Source organism: Solanum dulcamara, chromosome 4, assembly GCF_947179165.1.
Source record: "Solanum dulcamara chromosome 4, daSolDulc1.2, whole genome shotgun sequence".
Taxonomy (NCBI): Eukaryota; Viridiplantae; Streptophyta; class Magnoliopsida; order Solanales; family Solanaceae; genus Solanum; species Solanum dulcamara.
The window spans coordinates 22111371-22133794 of NC_077240.1; the positions used below are offsets into that span (position 1 = coordinate 22111371).

The following is a 22424-nucleotide window of genomic DNA, read 5'->3' on the forward strand; positions in this document are numbered from 1 at the left end:
TAAGTTTAAGCAAAAATATCTTCAGTAACAAATGATGTTTCGGTATCCATACAAGTGTCAGGTGGACATTGAAGTTGTTCATAGTTTATTTGTCGAGAAGCTTCATACACAGCAATACCAACACTTACTGACAAATTCAAGCACCTAACATATGTTTCAACCATGGGAATCCGTAGGGTTCCTCCTCCAAGAGATTCACTCTTGCAGTCAAGCAGGGCTTCAGGGGGTAACCCTTTAGTTTCTGAGCCAAATACAAGCCAATCGCCCTTTTTGTAGGAGAAGTCCTGCAGAATGATACCGGAGTTACACGAAAGTCGCATTAATAGGAAACAATTGTTTGTGTTAATCTGGCTTTCATCATGGAAGGGAGTAGATGGGCATGATCCCCTTTGATTAACATTTTTTTCCTTTCATTAGACAAGAGAACCTTAGATGAGAAAAGCAACAATGCTTGGAAAGAACTGTGAAGATACTAGACGAAAGTCTTCGGCTTGTCAATAAAAATACATTTGGAGCCAAGAAGAATTCCAATTTAGCCCTGTTCCTTACAGTTTTCAATAAGGCAAAATGGAAACATAATTTTTTGGTCCTTTCCGTCCATCTATTCGAAACAAAATTAGTTTTGTTGTCTACCTATTCCTTGTTCTATTAGAATTTCCTTGGTGCCTTCCACCTCCTACTTCTCCAACCTCAGAAGCCAAAGAAAAGGAAAGAACATGATAGAAAAGACTGCTATTTTTTGCATAGTAAGATCAGTAACAGTTAAGTAGTTCCTGGTAAAACACTCACCAATCAATCAACTATAACTCAATTCCAAACTTGTTGGAGTCACAAATGAAGAATAGAAGTAAAAAACTGAAAGGAAAAGGGAAAGCTGAAAGCAACTGAATTGAGATGCTCAAAATCATTTGAAATTCTTAGAACATGAAAGAGATGGACAGTATTGAAGACAGCAAGAGGTGGTTGATCAAAAACCTGTAAGGTCTCCCCAAAAAGAATTTAGAATTGGCCTAAAGCTAATTTAGTTTAAATAAGTCTTGCATCCAAGTACTTTAAGGCCTATCTCAGATAAGCTAGAGGAAAATCTGCAGCACCAGCATTTAGCGTAACTTTACAGATTTTACAACTACTACTACGCGTCAGGTGGGGACTACAATATGAATCCTCACTTACCATATTACTCTATTTAAGCTCATCTTAGACTTATATTATATAAAATAAAAAGGAAGTTCTTTATATTTTCTACTGATGTGTAAATTTCTGAAAAGCTCAACTCCTTGAAAGCATAGGACGTAAAGGTGCTAACATGACTAAAATATATCCTCAGCTACTAGATATCTCCAGAATAGATCTTTCTCTTCCATTGTACCATATATTTCACTAAGTCTGCCTAGATTCAAGAAATTGTTGGTCCTTCAAGACAACTTCCTTTGAATGATTTTAGGTCTACCTCCTTCAGGTATTATAGATTTTACAGTGACAGCGAAAAGAACATTTCTCCGTATCAACTAAACAAAAAAAGAGCAAAAATAAAATTTCTATGTTTTCTTCCAATTCAAGACAGAATAAATTGGTCTCATTTGGCCAAAAATTTTCCCAAGGTTAAAAAATGAGAGAACCTTAATGAGTAGAAAAAGTATCTAAACTTACTGAATGTGTAGCTGTTCCTCTCTTTGTAAATGCCAACAGCCTTTTTTCCCCAGCCTGAAGAAAAGGAAGGAGAAGGAATTTAATCTATGTTATCTGAATTTTTTGTAGCTAATGAATGAGGTAAAAAAAGACCTGTCCCATGAAATACTCCCGGAATTCACCCCACGACCGATGCACTTTGACAACAACATATCTGTTGTGAAGAGTTAACAGTATTATGAAAATCGACAACTATACAGTACAGAGATCCATAGATATGAGCACTATAGAGAACTCTAAAATTTGAAATACTGACTAACCGAAGATATGATTAATGCAGCAAAACAGGGCAAACAATGAGTAAAGCTATGGGTGCTGAAGCTATTCATAACTCTCCAACTATATCAAATAGATATGTCATAAGGTCTGGCAAGTCAAGAAACAGGACGAGAGAGATCACTTGTCAAAACAAACAAAAAAAGGCCAAGATATCACCCAAAAACAAGAAAATAAAGACTAGATTGTTAAATGGACCTTGGGCCTAACTTAACCCCAAAAACTAGCTCAAGAGGTGAGGATTGTAAAAGTCATACTAAAGAGACCACTAATCCCCTAAACAATTGATGTGGGACTCTCTTCACACACCCCTCATGACCAATGATGGAAATCCGGTTCGTGAACAATTTTAATATGGTGGGGGGGGGGGGGGGGTCCAACATTGGGAAACAAGAATTGAGATGGATGTTACTCTGATATCATGTTAAAAGGACATTGGGCATAACTCAAACCCCAAGAGCTAGCTTTTGGGGTTGAGTTAGGCCCAAGATTCATTTCTTTGATATTCTACATTTTCATAACAATTAGTATGGAAAAAAACAAGAAAACATGATGAAGAGTTTCAGATATCAATACATTGCACAGGAACATGCTCCTAGACCAAAGACAGTATGAGAACACAACTAATGAGCTGCTAAAAGGATACGGCCAATAATCAAGTCCAGCGCGCTTCAACTTTGTATTATCAATTGCAAATCCTAATGGCTGCAGAAGCAAAGAAAATTGAGAATACAAATCTTGATGTCACAGTAATAGGAGCCAAATAGATTTTACTGGTCAAAAGTAATAGCTATTCTAGCACCATGCAAGAATGTTACTAAGATATTTAAACTAGTAATAAATATACATTGATACCTCAACTAGGTGCAGTCCAACAGCTGATGCTGCACAAGTTCTTGCGATGCTTCCAGCGTTTCCAGGTATCTATCAATACGGAGAAATAGAAGAGATGAAACCATTTAAGTCGTTTTGCAATCCAAGAGTATGTGTTCTAATGCTTATGTGATAGTTTCCCTGCTTATGAAGATAAGTAGTAAACACACCATCAAAGAGGAAATGTAAATATCACATAGCATGGAATCATAACTGATTCACCTATCTAACTTCATTACACTAATAAATTGCAGACAAAAATACATGTATCTCCTGCTGAACCAAGCTAATGGAAACTGTCAAACCTCAAACTGTATCAAAGCACTGGAGTCAAGATAGGGGAAAGAAATCCAGATGAAATTTCCTTAATTCGTCAAGATAGGGGAAAGAAATTGGAAGTTTCTCAAGACGGATTAAATGAACTGACAAGTTGGTAAGTCAGGATAACATGCTCGTACACTGGAGTCATATGCTCCCTGTTTTTGCCACCTTCTGCAGTTCAAACACCACACAGGGAAAATTTGGGGAGGACACAAGCTTATTTAACTAGGTCACGCGATATCCTATCAAAAGTGAATCAGTATACTTAGCTGGTACAAACCCAAACCGTTCCAAAATCTTCACATTTGTCAAGATCTTAACAAAAAATAAGTTAGCCCTGTATGAAATTGTGCAGTGTTGAAGGAATTAGCCCATTTGTTTCTCGATAAGAGATAGAGATTTCTCTATGAAAAATATGAATCGGAGTTAGACGAAAAGGAAAGAGAAGGAGCCCTTGAAGAGGATTTATTAAATCACATAGTTTGGGCTCCTGGAATATAACACCCTTAGGGCTTTCTATTTGATTGTATCAACAACCCAATGAATTGGGATTTCCCTATTGGTCCAGGTCGAAAACTATCCATATATGGAGGAGTTTCACTCAAATCTTAACTGATATAGTACATATCAGACAAAAGCTGCACGGCTGAACAATCTAGACAACTCCATTTTCAACAAAATAAAATGTGCTTGCATTATTTATTTTACTCTATGATTCATATCAGGAATGCCACACAGTAATTTATCTATACTACCATCAAGATGTCATTTTATAGAAACAGGTATACTTTTTATCCAATTACAAATTTGGGATCTTGTTAAGTTACATGCAGGGAAGAAAGCAATAGGATGCAGGTGGGTGTATAGAATTAAGCACAAAGCTGATGGTACAGTGGAGAGGTATAAGGTCAGACTTGTTGTCAAGGGATACACTCAACAAGCTGGTATTGACTACAATGAAACTTTTTCTCCTGTGGTAAAACTGACCACTATTAGAGCTTTAATTAGTATATCTGTGAAGAAGGATTGGGACATGCACCAACTGGATATCAACAATGCATTTCTGCATGGAGATTTGTGTGAGAAAGTCTATATGCACACCCCTCAGGGCCTCATGGTGTAGGATTCCAGTCTGGTTTGTAGACTTAAAAAGTCATTGTATGGACTCAAGCAATCAAGTAGGCAATGAAATGACAAGTTCGCCCAAGTGCTCTTCTCAAGGGGCTATTCTCATTCAGACAGTGATTATTCTTTGTTCTATAGAAAAATTGGTCCTTTTCTAGTATTTGTTGTTGTTTATGTTGATGATGTAATCATAACAGGAATTGATGTTGCTGAGATCAAGTCTTTGAAAGGTTTCCTTCATGAACAATTCAAAATAAAGGATTTAGGAAAGCTTCACTACTTTCTGGGGTTGGAGATACTCTATAAAGACACTGAGGTCCTGATTTCTTAAAGAAAATTCACCACAGATCTGTTAAAAGAATTTGATTGTTCCTCATATAAACCAGTTATGTCACCCCTTGAATCTACAGTCAAGCTCAAAGCTAATGAAGGATCCTATCATATACATTACAGGAAGTTGGTTGGCAAGTTGAATTTTTTGACTAACACTAGGTTGGACATAACTTTCAGTGTTCAACATCTCAGTCAATTCCTATTCCGTCTTCTCATTGGGAGAGGATATATACCCATGTTTCCTTCCCTATTTGAATACGTGACATCCGGTTCACATTCAGGAAAAAAGTCCTAGCAGAAAGTTTGATCTAAATTAATATGTGGTTTGCAAAATGATGATTTCTCTCCCCGTATCTTTTGCCATGACATTTTGCTAGTCCATCAGGTGCATCTCTTGCAGAACAATCAGTCAGCTTTAGCAGTAAGCTGTAACTCATAAAATGAGAATTGGAGGCTTAGACAGGCCTTGATGTCTTTATTTAATTCACAAAATGACTTGTCTAAAATGATTCCTTTTTTCATGAGGCGAGGGTCTATCACATACAACCTATCTACCCCACAAAGGTAGGTGTAAGGTCTGCGTACACCTACCCTCCCCTGACCCCACTTGTGGGATCTCACTGGGTATGTTGGTGTTGTTGACTTTTCTAACGACATTCTGAATTGAATTTGGGAATTTGCTTTTGGTGGAAAACCTCAACATTAATCAGGGGAACAATTTCTTATTTTATATAGATGACAAGAGACAAATGGATTTCACAGGTTCTACTCTTTGTAGTTGAGCTTGAATGCATAATATAGACGTTATTACCATGCTTAGTTTCATGTGGCATGACTTCATATTGAAATGTCATCTGCAGGATGTTCATATGGTTTTCTTACATGGAATTATAGTGGTTCCTCTGGTGTGTATTTCTCAATTTGAACTCGGTAGACTTTCCCCCTTTAAACAACCTCAAAATCTCAGCTAATCCTAGTGACCATGGCACTGCAAGCTTCGTAGCTTCCCTGGGAGCCAATAGCAACAATGGGTCCAAAAAGAAGGTGCAACTGCCCCACCGTCCCTACGATGTGGTTGAAGGAAAACCAGTGGTCTCCTTCTCCAAAAAAGAAAATGATATGCTCGCCGAAACCTGTACGCTGACTCTTATAGGTAAAGTTACATGAATTCGACCTTCAATTGAAAAAATTCGAGACGACTTTGTGAAATCAGTCCAGATTAAAGGCTCGGCTAAGATAGGAGTATATAATATGCACCATGTCTTTATAGATTTTGACATAGAAGAAGACCATAGGAATGTTTATGGCCGAAACTTTTTAAACATATGCAATATGCAAATGGAACTTTTGAAATGGGAGACAAACTTCAAACCAGAGGCAGAAACTACTTTGGCTCCAGTATGGATTAACCTACCGGACTTGAGGTGGCACTTCTTTGAGTGGGATGCACTATGCCGGATTATAGCAGCTATTGGAGTGCCAATAATCTCGGACAAAGCTACCTATTCAAAGAGCAGACCTACCACGGCCAAAGTCAAAGTGGAAATAGACATAAACAGAGATATGGTGACAGAGATCCAAATAGAAGTTCAGAACAAAGATGGAAGCGTAGAGGTCATCACCAAAGAGTTGAGTATGAAAATGTTCTAGAATATTGTTTCCACTGCAAAGCTCAGGGTCATTGTGACGCTAAATGTCGAATACTTCATCCAGAGTTAAGGAAAAGGCCCACCACCAAGGACCAGGTTAACGGGAAAGACGAAACGGAGAGTGGGAATCTCAACTCTAATGGATTAGACAAAATGCAAAAGGATAGAGAAAAAAAGAGAGAGCAAGTAGCAGTAAGCCAAAGGAGCGAAATAGGAAAGGAGACGCAGGATATGGAAGATGGGGAAGAAGACGAATGGAAGACAGTGAAAAAAGGAAAAGGAAAAAACAAATACAGAGCCAACAAAGTCCCTGCCAGAAGGAAGCTATTGAAACAGGAAACAAGTTTGAAGTGGAAAATCCTAAATTAAGCAAGATGGCAGGATCATCAGATTTTATGGATACTAACATCGGTGGAATTACCTTTTCAGCACAAGAGAAGAACGAAGGGGAACCCACTGCTTCCAAAAAAGGAAAAAGAAAGATCTCAACCACCACAAAAATCATGCAGGAAAATACTAATCAGACAAGTTCTAGGAAGGAAAGATGTCAAAAAAAAACTAGCTGATTCTCCCATCCATCCCTATGAAAGAAGAACCAGAAGTAGCAAAGGAACTCAAGAGAAAGAGGAAAATCGAGACAACATCTTCAGTGAAAATAAAGAAGAAACTCAAGAACCAGTGGATAGGGGTAAGGAAAGTGACCAAGTCCAAAAGGACGAGGAAAACTTAGTAGGAAGAAAAGAAAAAGAAATAAGACAGGAGGAGAATTCGCAAGCTATGGAGACTGTGAATGACACTGAAGGAAAGAAAGAGGATGAATACAAGCACTATAAATCAGATTCAGAGAAGGATATGGAAGAGGACCAATTCCATGATCTCCCTGATCCACAATCAGACAATGAAGCAACCAAAGCCATAGAAGAACAACAGATCATTAGAAAGGATCAAGCAGATCCAATGATCCAAGATCTACATCTGGTATCAGTCCCTATCATGCTTGAATCCAGTGGAATTTCCTTAGCTCATAAGGAAAATCCTAAGGATGGAAGCAATAATATTTCTCAAATGGAGATGCATAGGTCCAACTCTAACAGTTCCCAATGATTAATACGATATTATGGAACATTAGGAGTGTTAGGACCCAAAGTGCGTTTGAAAGATTACAAGATATCAAAAATCAATATAAGGTTTCTTTTATTAGTTTGCAAGAACCTTTTGTCAATGCTGATCAGATAGAATACTATATGAGAATGCTTGGCATTCAGGTTTCATACGCTAATATTAATAACAAAATTTGGTTATTTTGGAACAATGATCTCACCGTTAATATTATCAAAGACACTGACCAACTTATTACTTGCCAGGTCACACGCTTATATACTGATTCTAACTTTCATCTATCCTTGGTCTATGCTAAATTCAGGACTACTATGAGAAGGACATTGTGGGAAGATCTAGTTATCATGTCCAATAACATACAAGGCCCATAGAGTATCATGGGGGATTTTAATGTTATAGCAGATCCGGGCAAAAAACTTGGGGGTACACCTTATAGAATTGATAAGAGTTTTGACTTCCTTAACTTCATGAATGATGCAGGTGTACAGGATGCCGGATATTCTGGGATAATCCACACCTGGTGTAACAACAGAGATGCCCCAGATACTATATGGAAAAGACTAGATAGGGGGCTTTACAATGATGACTGGTTTGATAGTTTCAACAAGACCTGTGTGACACATTTGGCAAGATCATGTTCTGATCATACTCCATTGCTGGTTCAGTTCACAAAAAAAGAGGAGAAACACATTAAATATTTCAAGTTCCTGAACATATGGACAGAGCATCCTAGCTTCCACGAGGCTATGAAAAAAGTTTGGGAAGAAGAATGCCATGACAATGCTATGTGGGTGTTACATCAGAAGCTCAAAAAGACTAGTGCCTGCCTTAATAAATGGTCCTGGGAAACATTTGGAGACATTTACAAAGATCCAAGGAAGATGGAAGAAGATATTGTTAAACTGGAACAGGAGACACAGATCAACAATAATCCAAATTCTAGAACCAGACTTAGTAAAGCCAAAGCTGAATATGTGCATTATTTGAAAATCCAAGAAGCCATTCTGAAGCAAAAGGCAAGAGTGAAATGGCTAGTGGAAGGTGATGCAAACACAGCATACTTTCACAGAGTCATAAAGGACAGAAGGAGAAGACTTGGCATCAACAAAATCATGGATGAGCACCAATTATGGGTGGAAGGGAATGAAGAAGTCTCAGATGTTGGTGTTACATATTTTAAAGGGATTTTTAGCCAAGTACCTGACTATGATGATTTTTCAGAGCTGAATGGTATCAACAATATAATCACAGAGGATATCAATAGAGACTTAATTCAACTACCTTCTGGAGAAGAAATCAGGAACAACCTCATGACCATGGACCCTGAAAGTGCCCCGGGCCCGGATGGGTTCACAGCTAAATTCTACCAAGAATGTTGGGACTTAGTGGCTCCAGAAGTAACCAAGGCCATTCCAGCCTTCTTTTATGGAGCTAGTTTTCCTAAATGGTTGACTCATACAGATATAGCTTTGATTCCCAAAGTGAAATCTCCTCAACAATTCCCTGACATGAGGCCCATAAATCTGTGTAATGTGATTAGTAAGATCTTCTCTAAAGTCCTTAATTCCAGAGTAAGCAGAATCCTGCCCTCCTTGATCTGTAGAAACCAAAGTGGCTTTATTAAAGGAAGATCCATTTCAGAAAACATCTTACTTGCACAAGAAATCATTCATGACATTGGTAAACCAAATGTGGATGGCAATGTTGTTCTAAAATTAGACATGGCCAAAGCATATGATAAGAGTGTCATGGCCCTTTTTATGTCTATTGATGAGGAGGATGGGATTCTGTGAAATCTGGATAGACAAGATTTTAGACATGTTTCCAGTAATTGGTACTCTCTTCTTATTAATGGAAATAGGCATGATTTCTTCAAGTCTGAAAGAGGGCTATTATTAACCACCTTGCTTTTGCTGATGACATTATTCTTTTTTCCAGTGGATGCAGGAGATCTCTGGACATGTTGATGAATGCGCTCAGCATCTATGAGAAGGTGTCGGGACAGAAAATTAACAAACATAAACCATGTGTGTCTTCATCTAGCAAGGCTCAGGCTCATGACATTAGCAAAATTGAGGAAATTACTGGGATAGAGCACAAGGAATTCCCAATCAAATATCTAGGTTGTCCACTGTATGAAGGAAGAAAGACTAATGCTATGTTTTCAGAACTGACAAGTAGAATTCTCAGCAAAATTGGAGGGTGGCAATCTAAGATTCTTTCAGTTGGGGGAAGAGACATTTTGATCAAACATGTTTTACTTTCATTACCAGTTCATATACTTGCTGCAATAAATCTCCCCAAGAGTGTTATCAACCAAATTGAAAAGATGCTCAATAGATTTTTCTGGGGAGGATCTAGTGAGACTTCGAAAATGCATTGGGCTTCATGGGATATATTGTGTTACCCTTATGAGGAGGGAGGAATGGGCTTTAGGAAACTACAAGACATTTGCAAAGCTTTTACTATGAAACAGTGGTGGGTGTTAAGGGCGAGCAACTCCTTATGGACTGAATTCCTTTTAGCTAAGTACTGCCAAAGGATTCATCCAGTGACCAAAAGATGGTATTCTGGGAACTCTCATGCCTGGAATGCAATCTGCAAAAATTAAAAGTAGCATGGACCCTCATATTCTATGGAAAGTTGATAGAGGGGATGTTTCAGTTTGGTATGACAATTGGACAGGCACTGGAACCCTATGGAGTTGGCTACCTGAAGACAGGAAACCAAGAAACTGGAAGCTGTCAGAAGTGCTTGTCAATGGACAATGAATATGGTGTTGATTCCTGAAGGCAATGACAGACCAGTATGGTCTCTAGAGCAAAATGGTATATTTACTGGCTCTTCTGCTTGGCATCTGATTAGACAAATGAGGGCTAGAAACTGGTTTGATTTGATGAGCTGGCACAAGAATGTTCCCTTTAAGATGAACCTCATCCTATGGAGATCAATTAGGGACAAAATCCCTACAGATGCAAGATTGATCAAAATGGGCATCTCCATTCCTTCTAGATGCTGCTGCTGTAAGAGACCCCAGGAAGTAGACATCTCGCACTTGATGTGCTCTGGAGAATTTGCTCAGACCTTATGGAAAATTCTGTGTGGACCAGTTGGTATTCCTTGTGACAATGTTCCACTAAAAATTCTTCTCAAACATTGGTGGACTTGGAAAACAAAGAATCCAATTTCGAATCTAATCAGTAAATGCCTACCTGCTATTACTATGTAGGAACTATGGAAAGCTAGATGTGGTGCTAAGTATGGGAAGGAGAAGCACAACACCAATAAAACTCTTGTTCATATAACGTTTACCATCTATCAGATAGTAAAGAATCAGTTTCCAAATGTCAATTTGAAATCTGAGTGGAATGAAGTAGCTTTACTTATGAGAAGCTCTATCAATACCAAGAGGTCTATCATGGTCAAATGGCTTAAACCATCCATAAGTTTTGTGAAAGTAAATTCTGATGGAAGCTGTAAGGAGGGCATCTGTGGTGGAGGAGGAGTGATCAGGAATCATGAAGGGCATCTTATTTTTGCCTATTCTCTTAGTCTAGGCAGAGGTACCAGCAACTGGGCAGAGGCTAAACCGTTGTTGTTTGGGATCAATTGGTGCATCAATAGTGGGTACGAATTTATTCTAGCAGAAAGTGACTCTAAGCTTCTGGTTGATAGCGTGAATGACTTGAATTCGACCCCGTGGAGAATTCAAGAGGAAGTGGACAGTTTGAAAAGGCATATGGAAAACACTGGCTACATCTTACAACACTGCTTTAGAGAAGCGAAGAAAGTGGCAGATAAATTGGCCTCTATGAGTTATGCAACCCCTCAAAACAAGCTCTACGAGAATTTTATTTGATCTTTCTGCTGAGGTTAAAGGCCTAATGACAATGGACAGATGGTGCTTGGCCAGTTTCAGGTTCAAGCGAAAGACGAGGAATGAAATTATATGGGATCCTCCATAAGGATGGGATACTTTTGTCTTTTGTATAGGAATAGGTGTTCCTTGTTGATTTAGGATTCTTGGCTTCATTGTTATATGACCAATTAATCATCCTTAGCTTTTGCATTTTCTTCATCTCAAATAAGATAGCTTGATATCCTTTTAATGAGTAGGGAGGGCTAATTCACCTTTTGTATACTCCCTCAAATCATAGTGTACTTTTTGTTGAGGATGAATAAAATGCAATATTTTTCAAAAAAAAAAAAGCACGAACCATGTAACATGATCAAAACTAATGATGTCACAGAGTCATTTCTACCCAGTACCCAGTTTAGATGCAAAACACTAGCAAGGATGAACCAAAACCCACCCAGCCCAAGATTGCACCAAAGAAGTGGCAGCCAGCTTCAAACCAAACTAGCTAGCATACCGCCCTTGCTGAACATTTAATTATTTAGTAAATGAGAAAATAATGTTACTTTCCTAAGGTACAAGGATTGATCTTTAAAAAAAAATTAAATGGAACCACTATCATAGTTCTTTCTATGAGGCACACTTAAAAGTTCCAGGAGGACCGGAGCCGTAGCATGCTTCTAAAGCTTTGCCTCTTACCACACATTTTTTTCATTTTAAGGCTAAAGGTAGCAACATATTTCACCTCAGGTAAAAACAAAAGCAAAGGAATCTGACAGATGGAAGAAGATCCCAAACATAAACAAAAGGGAGGAAATAAAGTAGATATGTTCTAGCTTTAAAGCAAACAATTGTAACCGCGTACTGCATTCCCAAAGCCCTGTAGAGTTAAGCAAACATCCTAATATATGTACAAGCGATAATCCTTTAGTTGGATTAAATCTTTAAGGCAAGCCACTTGATTGGTATCAACCCATAATTATATGATATAAATAATCTATAACCTGTTACAATCCCTTACATCAATAACGTGTTGATAGATGCAAAACCAGCTAACCAACTAAGCAGCTCAAGAAAACTAAACTAGGATATTAAGGTTGCAGTACCTGAGTATTTAAGCCTCTGGTTTACTCAAAAAAATACACTTTGGCATCAGTTTTTGTGTGTGTGTTGGTGTTTGAAGTTGTTAAGTCTCCCACATCGGTGGGGGATGGGTCCTTTGATCTCCTCATATAGAGTTGGGTAATCCTCCCATTGCAAGCTAGCTTTTGAGGTTAAGTTATGCCCAGATTCCATATTTTTACCATCCCAATTCTTGTGCTCCACCGATGTCGTTCTCGATCCACGCACTAGGCTTTAAGCCCTGAGAGTGACGGGGCTGTTAAGTCTCCCACATTGGTGGGGGACGGGTCTTCTGGACTCTTCTTATATGGACTTAGGCAATACTCCCCTTACAAGTTAGTCCCTCCTTATATAGACTTGGTCAATCCTCCCCTTACAAGTTAGCTTATGAGGTTAAGTTAGGCCCGGGTGTTATATCTATTAGAAGTGATACACTAAAACAAAATGAGACACTCACTAAAACTATGTATTAGATTGTGATAATACTATCGTTACTTCTAGTATGAACAAGACACTAATAATTGATTGTATATTGATAATTCCAACCCATCCAGAAATCAAGAAATGTCTAATCCACATTGCAAAATTAAGCAATTTGATTAGCAAAATTATATTGAACTTCCCTTATAGACAGGAACATACCCCAAATCGGCAATTGCGAATTCCAAATCATTTAATTTCAAACATCACAAGGAGGGGTATATCCAACTACTTAAGAGTTGCTTGTCAACAACCTTTTCCCTTTTTTTTGAAAAAAGAAAAATACTTGTCAACAAACTTAACCCTTTTATACTTGTCAACAAACTTAACCCTTTTATAGGGTTACGAAAAGAGAGTGTAAGATCCTAATTCCACTTATAAGTGCTACTAATAGTTTCTTACCTCTATCTATGACGCATTCCTGTTCTTTTTCTAGTAATATGATAAAATAGGAGTTGTGACTTAGTAGTTAGTTAGAAAGTTGTTAGCTTGTTATAACTAAGAGGTTAGTTGTAACTAATTAGTAGTTAGAGGATTGATAAAATATCTAGGACATGTATATATGAAGGACATTGGGAAGTCTCTAGAACAACCACATTTTTAATATTCTTCAATACATTAGAATGCCCTAATTTCTCTCTTCCTCCTTCTTCCTCTGTATTTTGGTCACTGTCACTAAGTCTCCTTCACTTAGTTACTAATTCGTTACTGTTTTCTTCATGGTATCAGAGCAGAAGGCCATAGATATGGTCTAGATCGAGCTACTTGAAGGTCGAAGCTGTCGAAATCAGTGAAGAGAAACAATGGCGGAGGATCTGAACAACGAGCTGTCGGAGAAGCTAAGTCACAATCATCAACTGTATCTGAGTGCATCAGACACGCCCAGAGTGGTGTTGGTCTCTATTCAGTTAACGGGACCTGAAAACTATTCGGTTTGGAGTCGCTCGATGCGAATCGCCATACTTGGACGCAACAAGCTCGGATTCATCAATGGAACATGTAAGAAGGCTAATTTTGGTGTGAATTTGACAGATCTGTAGGAGCGATGCAACGCCATAGTTCTGTCGTGGATAATGAATTGCGTGTCAAAAGAGTTGCTAGGTGGAATTGTGTATTCTTCTGATGCGAGTTCTGTGTGGAATGATCTGAAAGAGCGCTTTGATAAGGTGGATGGATCGAGGATCTTTCAGTTGCACAAAGAAATTGCAACCACAACTCAAGGTACGAGCAGCATTTCTGAATATTTTACGAAGCTGCGATTGCTATGGGCTGAGTTTGATAGCTTAGCCCCCTTTCCTGGATGCAATTGCGAGAAATCGCGTGATTTTGAGGAGTTTATGAAGAGACAAAAATTGTTGCAATTTTTAATGGGACTGAATGAGTCATATGAACAATCTCGAGGCCAGATTTTGATGTTGGCTCCACTGCCATCCATTAACCAAGCCTACTATATGATGATTGAACGAGAAAGTCAAAAGGTTATGGTCAATGCGACTGGATCATCCATGAATGGAGAAATAACAGCTCTCATGACAAGTCGAGGAGGAAATTTCAGTAGATTCAAGAAGAATATGGATGTACAATGTGATTATTGCAAGTTGAAAGGTCATCTAAAAATAGATTGCTACAAATTGCATGGTTATCCTCCGGACTACAAGTTTAAAAGGAAACCAAATGGTGTCAATCCTATTCACGCACGTGATGGAGATCCTAGAAACAATGGCTACCAGGTAAGAAGAGAAGAACCTAAAGGAAGAGTGTATAATGTGAAGGAAGAAGCTTCTAAGTTTCCTGAAGGTATTAGAGGCACGACACCTGATATTGAAGCTTACAGAGAAGTGGCTCTACCTCAAGGCAATTGCAATCAGTTAATGAGATTATTAGAGGATCCTTATCGCTACAATCGATTGATACAATTTTTGGACAAGGAACAACAAGGAGAAACATCTTCAGCAAGCATGGGCAAGTTATCAAATGCAGAATCTCATAACATGGAAGGTAACATTATTGCATCCAATGTGACTGTACATGAGGAATCAAATACTATTTCAGCATGTTCTGTAAAAGATAAAAGGGAGGAATGGATAGTAGACAGCGGAGCTATGAATCATATAACATCTAATAAAGAGCTCTTACAAGAAGAGCATACTGTTATTACTGATAAACAGGTGCATCTACCTAATGGTGAGGTAGTAAATGTGACTCACACTGGAAATTGCGAAATCATTGATGGCCACACTATAAGCAATGTGTTGTATATACCTGACTTTAGATATAATCTTTTATCAATCGCCAAGATTACCAGGGAGTTATGTTGTTCAGTCAATTTCTTTCCTGAATTTTGTATATTCCAGGATCTCTCAAGTGGGAAGGTGTTGGAGATTGGTAGGGAGAAGGAAGGTCTCTATTTGCTGAAGCACAAAACAAAAGGAGCACAAGACAGGCAGCAGCTGATGAGAGGATTGATTGCTACAAAGAATGCAGTAGATATTATGTTGTGGCAAAGAAGAATAGGTCATGCTTCTGTTGGTGCAATGCAGAAACTTCTGGATATTGATCATGGTCATTGCAAACAAGCTTTAGACAAATGTGAATTGTGTCCTCTTGCTAAACACACTAGAATGGCTTTTCCTGTTAGTGAAATTAAATCCTCTGCTGTTTTTGATTTGTTGCATTTGGATGTATGGGGTCCTTTTCATGTTCAAACTGTTGATGGTTATAGATTGTTTTTGACTATTGTTGATGATCATTCACGTATGAGTTGGATATATTTGCTCAAACTTAAAAGTGATGTTGTAGTAGTCCTTCGAAACTTTATACAGCTGATCCAAACTCAATTCAATAAGACCATTAAGGTGTTCAGGTCAGACAATGGATCTGAGTTTGTCAATTCAGAATGTGTGCAGTTGTTTCTGGCATATGGTATAGTACATCAAAGAAGTTGTGTCTACACCCCTCAACAGAATGGAGTTGTTGAGCGAAAGCATAGATAAATTTTGGAGTTGGCAAGAGCAATCAGATTTCAAGGGGCCTTTCCTTTGAAGTTTTGGGGGCATTGTGTATTAGGGGCTGCTTACATGATGAACAGATTACCCTCAGTTGCCTTAAAGGGAAAAACACCCTTTGAAGTATTTCATGGTCACAGATGCTCCCTTGATCATCTCAGAACTATAGGCTGCTTATGCTATGCCAAGAAGCTGCCTTCAAGTGATAAATTTGATTCAAGAGCTGTGCCTGCAGTACACATGGGCTATTCTTCTGTGACTAAGGGCTATGTCTTGTACAGCCTGGTGACTCATTCCTTTTTCATATCCAGAGATGTACTTTTCAAAGAGGACATTTTTCCTTTCAGGACCAATACACACACTGGTCCAATCTTTCTAAATACTTCTACAGATCCCTTCATATCTGAGCCCCCTGCTACTTTCTCTGATGAGGTATTTACTAATCCTGTCTCACTAAATAATTCTCCTACCAATGGTGTTCCTGTTAGTGCAGTTCCTACTGCTCTTGCTCCTGAACCTCCCATTGAAGTACCAACTGTTAGAACTTCTTCCAGACAAAGAAAACAACCCACTTGGATGACAGATTATGTTTCCAACAGTGTTGCAACATCAACTCCATATCCCTTTTCTCATGTGCTAAGTCATGCCAACCTCTCCCCTTCTTATCAGCAGTACCTGACTGCCTTTTCTTGCACTACAGAACCCAAATCATATCATGAAGCTTGCTTAGATCCACATTGGATACAAACTATGAAAGAAGAGATTCAGGCTCTTCAGGATAATCATACTTGGCAATTAGTTCCATTACCTCCAGGTAAACATCCTATTGGTTGCAGATGGGTTTACAAAGTCAAATTCAGAGTTGATGGTCACATTGAAAGATACAAGGCAAGATTAGTTGCAAAAGGCTATAATCAAAGGGAGGGCCTTGACTACTTAGATACTTTTTCTCCTGTTGTGAAAATTGTTACAGTGAGGAGTGTACTCTCTATAACTGCTGCTTCTGCCTGGCACATTCATCAAATGGATGTGTATAATGCTTTCTTACAGAGTGATTTGCATGATGAGGTGTACATGACCCTACCTGAGGGATTTTCTAGCCAGGGGGAGTCACAAGGCTTAGTATGTAGGCTAGTTAAATCCCTATATGGTCTTAAACAAGCTAGCAGACAATGGAATGTAAAACTCACTGATGCCCTGCTTACCTTTGGTTTTCTACAAAGTGGCCTAGATCATTCATTGTTTATTAAGAGAAAACATGGAAAGACTGTGGTGATTCTGGTATATGTTGATGATATGCTGATAGCTGGAAATGACTTGGAACTAATTGAGCAAACCAAGAAAGCACTGCATGCTAAGTTCAAAATCAAAGACCTTGGAACTCTGAAGTATTTCCTGGGAATTGAATTCTGCAGATCAGTGAAGGGAATATTGATGAACCAAAGGAAGTATGCCTTGAAAATGATTGAGGAAGTGGGTCTAACTGGAGCCAAACCATCATGGACACCACTGGATGCCAATGTTAAATTGACAACAACAGAAATGGATGAGGCAACAGGAGCAACAGATGATCCAATATTGGAGGACATAAGATCATATCAAAGATTAATTGGAAGATTACTATATCTGACACTAACTAGTCAAGATATTTGTTTTGCTGTTCAAACCTTAAGTCAATTTTTGCAGAAGCCAAAAAGGTCTCATATGGATGCAGCATTGAAGATAGTAAGATACATAAAAAGGAATCCAGCCATGGGAATATTGATGAGTAGCAGAAATGAGAACAAGCTGACAGGGTACTGTGATGCTGACTGGGCATCATGCCCAAATACTAGAAGATCAGTCACAAGTTTCTTGATCAAACATGGTGAATCCTTGATTTCTTGGAAGTCAAAGAAGCAAACAACAATTTCAAGAAGCTCAGCAGAGTCGGGAGTACAGAAGCATGGCTTCCACTGTCTCGGAAATAATGTGGATTGTTGGATTATATAAAGAATTAGGTGAAGAATTGGAGATGCCAGTGGACCTTTTTTGTGATAGTAAAGCTGCACTACAGATAGCAGCAAATCCAGTATATCATGAGAGAACAAAACACATAGAAATAGACTGTCATTTCATTAGAGAGAAGATTCAAAAGGGACTGATTAAGCCTCTGTTATTGGGTACACATGAGCAACAGGCAGATATAATGACAAAAGGGCTACAGATATAATGACAAAAGGGCTACACAGATCACAACATGAATATCTTGTTTCCAAGCTGAGGGTACTAGATATTTTTGTACCTGCCAGCTTGAGGGGAGTGATAAAATAGGAGCTGTGACTTAGTAATTAGTTAGAAAGTTGTTAGCTTGTTATAACTAAGAGGTTAGTTGTAACTAAATAGTAGTTAGAGGATTGATAAAATATCTAGGACATTTATATATGAAGGACATTGGGAAGTCTCTAGAACAACCACATTTTTAATATTCTTCAATACAGTAGAATGCCCTAATTTCTCTCTTCCTCCTTCTTCCTCTGTATTTTGGTCACTGTCACTAAGTCTCCTTCACTTAGTTACTAATTCGTTACTGTTTTCTTCATATTTCACAATACAATCCTAAAACTATATCATTGCACATTCAAAGCTAAAGGAGAAAGACAACAAAATGGATTTATATTTGTTCGCTACCTGAGGAGAAACTAACACCACTTGAAGGAGTTTATTCTGAGCTACTGCACTTCCAGCTCCATTAGGCAAAACGTTAGCATCACTTGTTATACCTGCAAACGAAAATCAATCTTCAAGAACACAAGTTGGAGCTCAAAATATCAATATTTAAGACTAACCCAAATCAGAAAAAAGAGGAAATCTTATGCAATTAACATACATAGAGAACGGAGAAGAGATAAACGTGAACAGGAAGATAAAAGAGGGAAATGGAGATTGTGCACCACTTTAGGTAAGAAAAATGGACGGAAAATTGAAGCCTTTGACCGGAACTGGAGAGGTGAAACTACGGTGTTAAGGGTGATCAACCCAGCTCGATCCATTCCGGCAACTCCCCGGCGATTACAAATGCCAGTGTATGTTATCTCTCACACCATTATCAATTAAGCAAATGAGTTTTATTTTTATTTCAAACACGCAATTTTTCTCTTTTTCGTTTTTGGGGTTTTTTCCGTAGGACGGAAAATGTTTTTTTTAAAAAAAATATTTGTTAGAAAATAAATTGTTTTTTTCTTAATTATGAATAATATATTGATTCTTATAAATAATTTTAATTATTTCATGAATATTTTCTCATTTTAACTAATAGGCTAGTGGACTTTTAAATGGCTAAAGTTAGCCATGAAACTAATAAACTTAACCGCGGTACTATAAGGTCTTTAAATAAAATGAAGATAAGACGATAACGATAATATGGTTCCTCATCCCTCGATATAAAGAAATTTAGAAGGCAAGAATGATAAGCATTCGGGCGCAGCGGAGTATGAACACACGACAACTCACGTTTGATTCCTATCTTCAGGAGCATGACGACCCGTGGGCCTTCTACCTCCACGCAGCATTGCTCCGTCGGCACGTTTAGCGGATGGGAATGGCATTTTCGGGAATGCTTGTTTAAGTCCATAAAGGGACTGATTCAGGCGACAAACGGAGTCACTCAATCATAAAATACGTTATCAAATATATAATTTAATCTATTTTTAATATATTAAAATTTTATTAAGATTATTGTTTCCACAAACTAAAATTACCTTTAATTTTTAAATAAAAATCGATTTCGAATATTATTAATTAATTTAAATTGTTGAAATAATCAAAGATAATGAAATTTTGATTCTTGAAGGACTTAAATATGATTTTACTCTAAGAAATAAGAAGGTTGAAAAGTTTTTTAAAAAATGAAAGGTAAAAAATCAACTTTATCGTATGAAACTCTAAAGATTAAATTATTTTATGTAGTCTGTCATAAGTCATAACCAAGTAATTTTAAGCACATATTAGCTTTTTTGGTGATTCGAACTCACAAAGTCAGGATTAGAAATAGATGATGGTAAGCAATTCGCTCATGTCCATCATACAATACTAATATCAAATAGAATTTAGATATTATAGGTCAATCAAATTTAAGTTACTACAAGCTATATAATAAAATTTAAACATGATTAATATACTCTCAAAAAAAAATCAAAGAAAACTAAGAAATTAAAACATAAAAAATTGTTCGTGATCTGATTTCTTCCTTTAACTTCTCTGTCAAGAATTAATAGTGTACAACAACACTTTAATAAAATATATCACTTATGTGCATAATACACAATACTATCGCAGTTCATATAAAATAATTGAATAAGATAATCTATTTAAACAACTTACTCTACCATATACTTAATTAGAGATAATAAAATCAAAAAAATTATAAAATATAGACTATTAGACATAAGAGGAAAACTGCAAGACTGAAAAAATTGTAGTGACAAATGAATTAAATTTGAGGAGATATATTTATATGTACTAATTATTCACTTTAATTGGAGATAAAAATGATTAGCACATGCACATAAAATAACATGAGGAGGGTCTCTACCTACCTTTCAAGGTAGAGAGTTTGTTTTCGATAGATCCTTTGCTCGAGAAAAAGTATATCGACAAAAAAAATACCAAAAATAAAAAAATCATAACAAAATATTATAGAAAGCTTAATACCTAATTGGTTCGACTTTGAGTTTAATCAATAATCGAACAAAATTGAACCATGAATATGCCCCTTGGGACCTAATTTCGAATCTTGATTTGAAATAATGTTGAAGTTGAAATTTTTTGGGGGTATGCAATTTGATTTTCTTTAGTTTATTTCTTCTCACAAACATTAAAACGTCATGATCTGCGAAACTTTCTCAACTCTTATACAATCTTACCAAATGAACAAAATATAATTCATACGCAGCATATCAAAATATACTAATACACCGAACTAATAAATAGCATATCTCCATATTTTTTAGAAATAAATGCCCATGATTACATGTCATCACAAACTTGCAATTACATATAATTTTATAAAGATTCACTGCCCAATAAATTAACATTAACAAAAATAATAACAAGTTATTTTTTCATATAATCTTCCAATCCGACATGAACAATTTCTTCAGAACGAGTCTTTTTTTTGCAAATTTTGAAACAATGGGTCTTTATTTGCAAAATATTAAGTCATGGCTCTAATTTTACATTAGGAAAAATAAATTACGAATTGAAATTTGAAATCCTATCTTTTAGAGAATTTGAGATTTCAAATTATTTTAAATTGAAGTTAAAGCTTTGTTCATGTTTCATAAACAGACGTTGATTTTAAATTGAAACTTTAAATTTGAGTCCCAAATCTTACGTAATTATACATTAAAAGGTTGTTTATTAGGGTGTATAAAAATAATATTGATATATAATTATATAAATAATATTAAAACTAGCTATGATTATATTATTTTTTATTGATTGTTTGTTTTGTTGTATTGAATGAATATACATATTACATAATACTAAATATGGTCTATTAAAAGAGGATTAATACCAAATATGATTTATTAAAATAGAATTAATACTCCGTATTATTAATGACATATAGTTTACTACATACAAAAATATATTGTATAAGTGTATAATTAATGCATATATTAGTTATACATTTGTTGAGAATGCTACCAAACAAGGGCTTAAGTAATTACTAAAACTAATATATGTTTTTTTTAATACCTCCTTAGGAATTGTTTGATACGTGAGATAAGGTGAGATGTCTCACAATTAAATTTGACATTAAATTTAAACTGTGTTTGATTGACATTATAAAAAAATTTGGAATAAATTTATATGATCAATCAACATGAACAACATATCTAGTGAAATTCGACAAAGTGGGATTGTGTAACAAACCTTACCACTACATCGTGGAGGTAGAGAGAGTGTTTCCGAAAATCATCGTCTCAAGTGTATTAAATTCAACTAAAATAAGAAGAAAACAATAGAGGAAGCATAAAGGCTAAAAGACAAAGAATGTAAAGTCTATAAGAAAAAAAAACAATAACCTCAAAATAATGTGATAATCAAAAAGCAATAACAACACAACTATAGTGGCACAAGTAGTCCTATGTCAAGTCATAAACCATCACAAGGCAAGACAACACTATACCCCTACTAGCCAGCTACCCTAATACGCGACCTCCACTCCTTTCTATTTCAAGTCATGTCCTCGATAATATGAAGTTGTGCCATGTTCTTTCTAACCGCCTCTCCCCAATACTTTTTCGACTTATTCTTACCCTTCCGTGTACCCCTAAATCCAACCGCTTGCACCTTCTCACCGGGGCATCAGCGTACCTACTCCGTACATGCCTAAATCATCTTACTCTCGCTTTCCTCACTTTGTTTGCCATAGAGACCACTCGCACCTTCTCCCGAATTATCTCATTTTTAATCTTGTCACTCATAGTATGCCCACACATCCATCTTAACATCCTTATGTCCGCAACATGTGAATTTTTGATTGGCCAGCACTCTACCCCAGAAAACAAGGACGATCAAACCACTACTTTA

The 22424-nt window shown here is 36.9% G+C and overlaps 1 protein-coding gene across 1 annotated transcript; it reads right to left on the reverse strand.

Annotated features, from left to right (window-relative positions):
• LOC129886942 (uncharacterized) lies at positions 1-18963 on the reverse strand. Its single transcript, XM_055961851.1, has 7 exons — positions 18718-18963; positions 18519-18610; positions 2821-2889; positions 2612-2670; positions 1783-1843; positions 1651-1704; positions 1-284 (listed from the first exon to the last, which is right to left on the reverse strand). Exons 1-7 carry the CDS (start codon positions 18878-18880, stop codon positions 6-8), a joined length of 777 nt encoding a protein of 258 aa, XP_055817826.1. The 5' UTR covers positions 18881-18963; the 3' UTR covers positions 1-5.
• Between the last annotated feature and the right edge of the window lie 3461 nt (positions 18964-22424).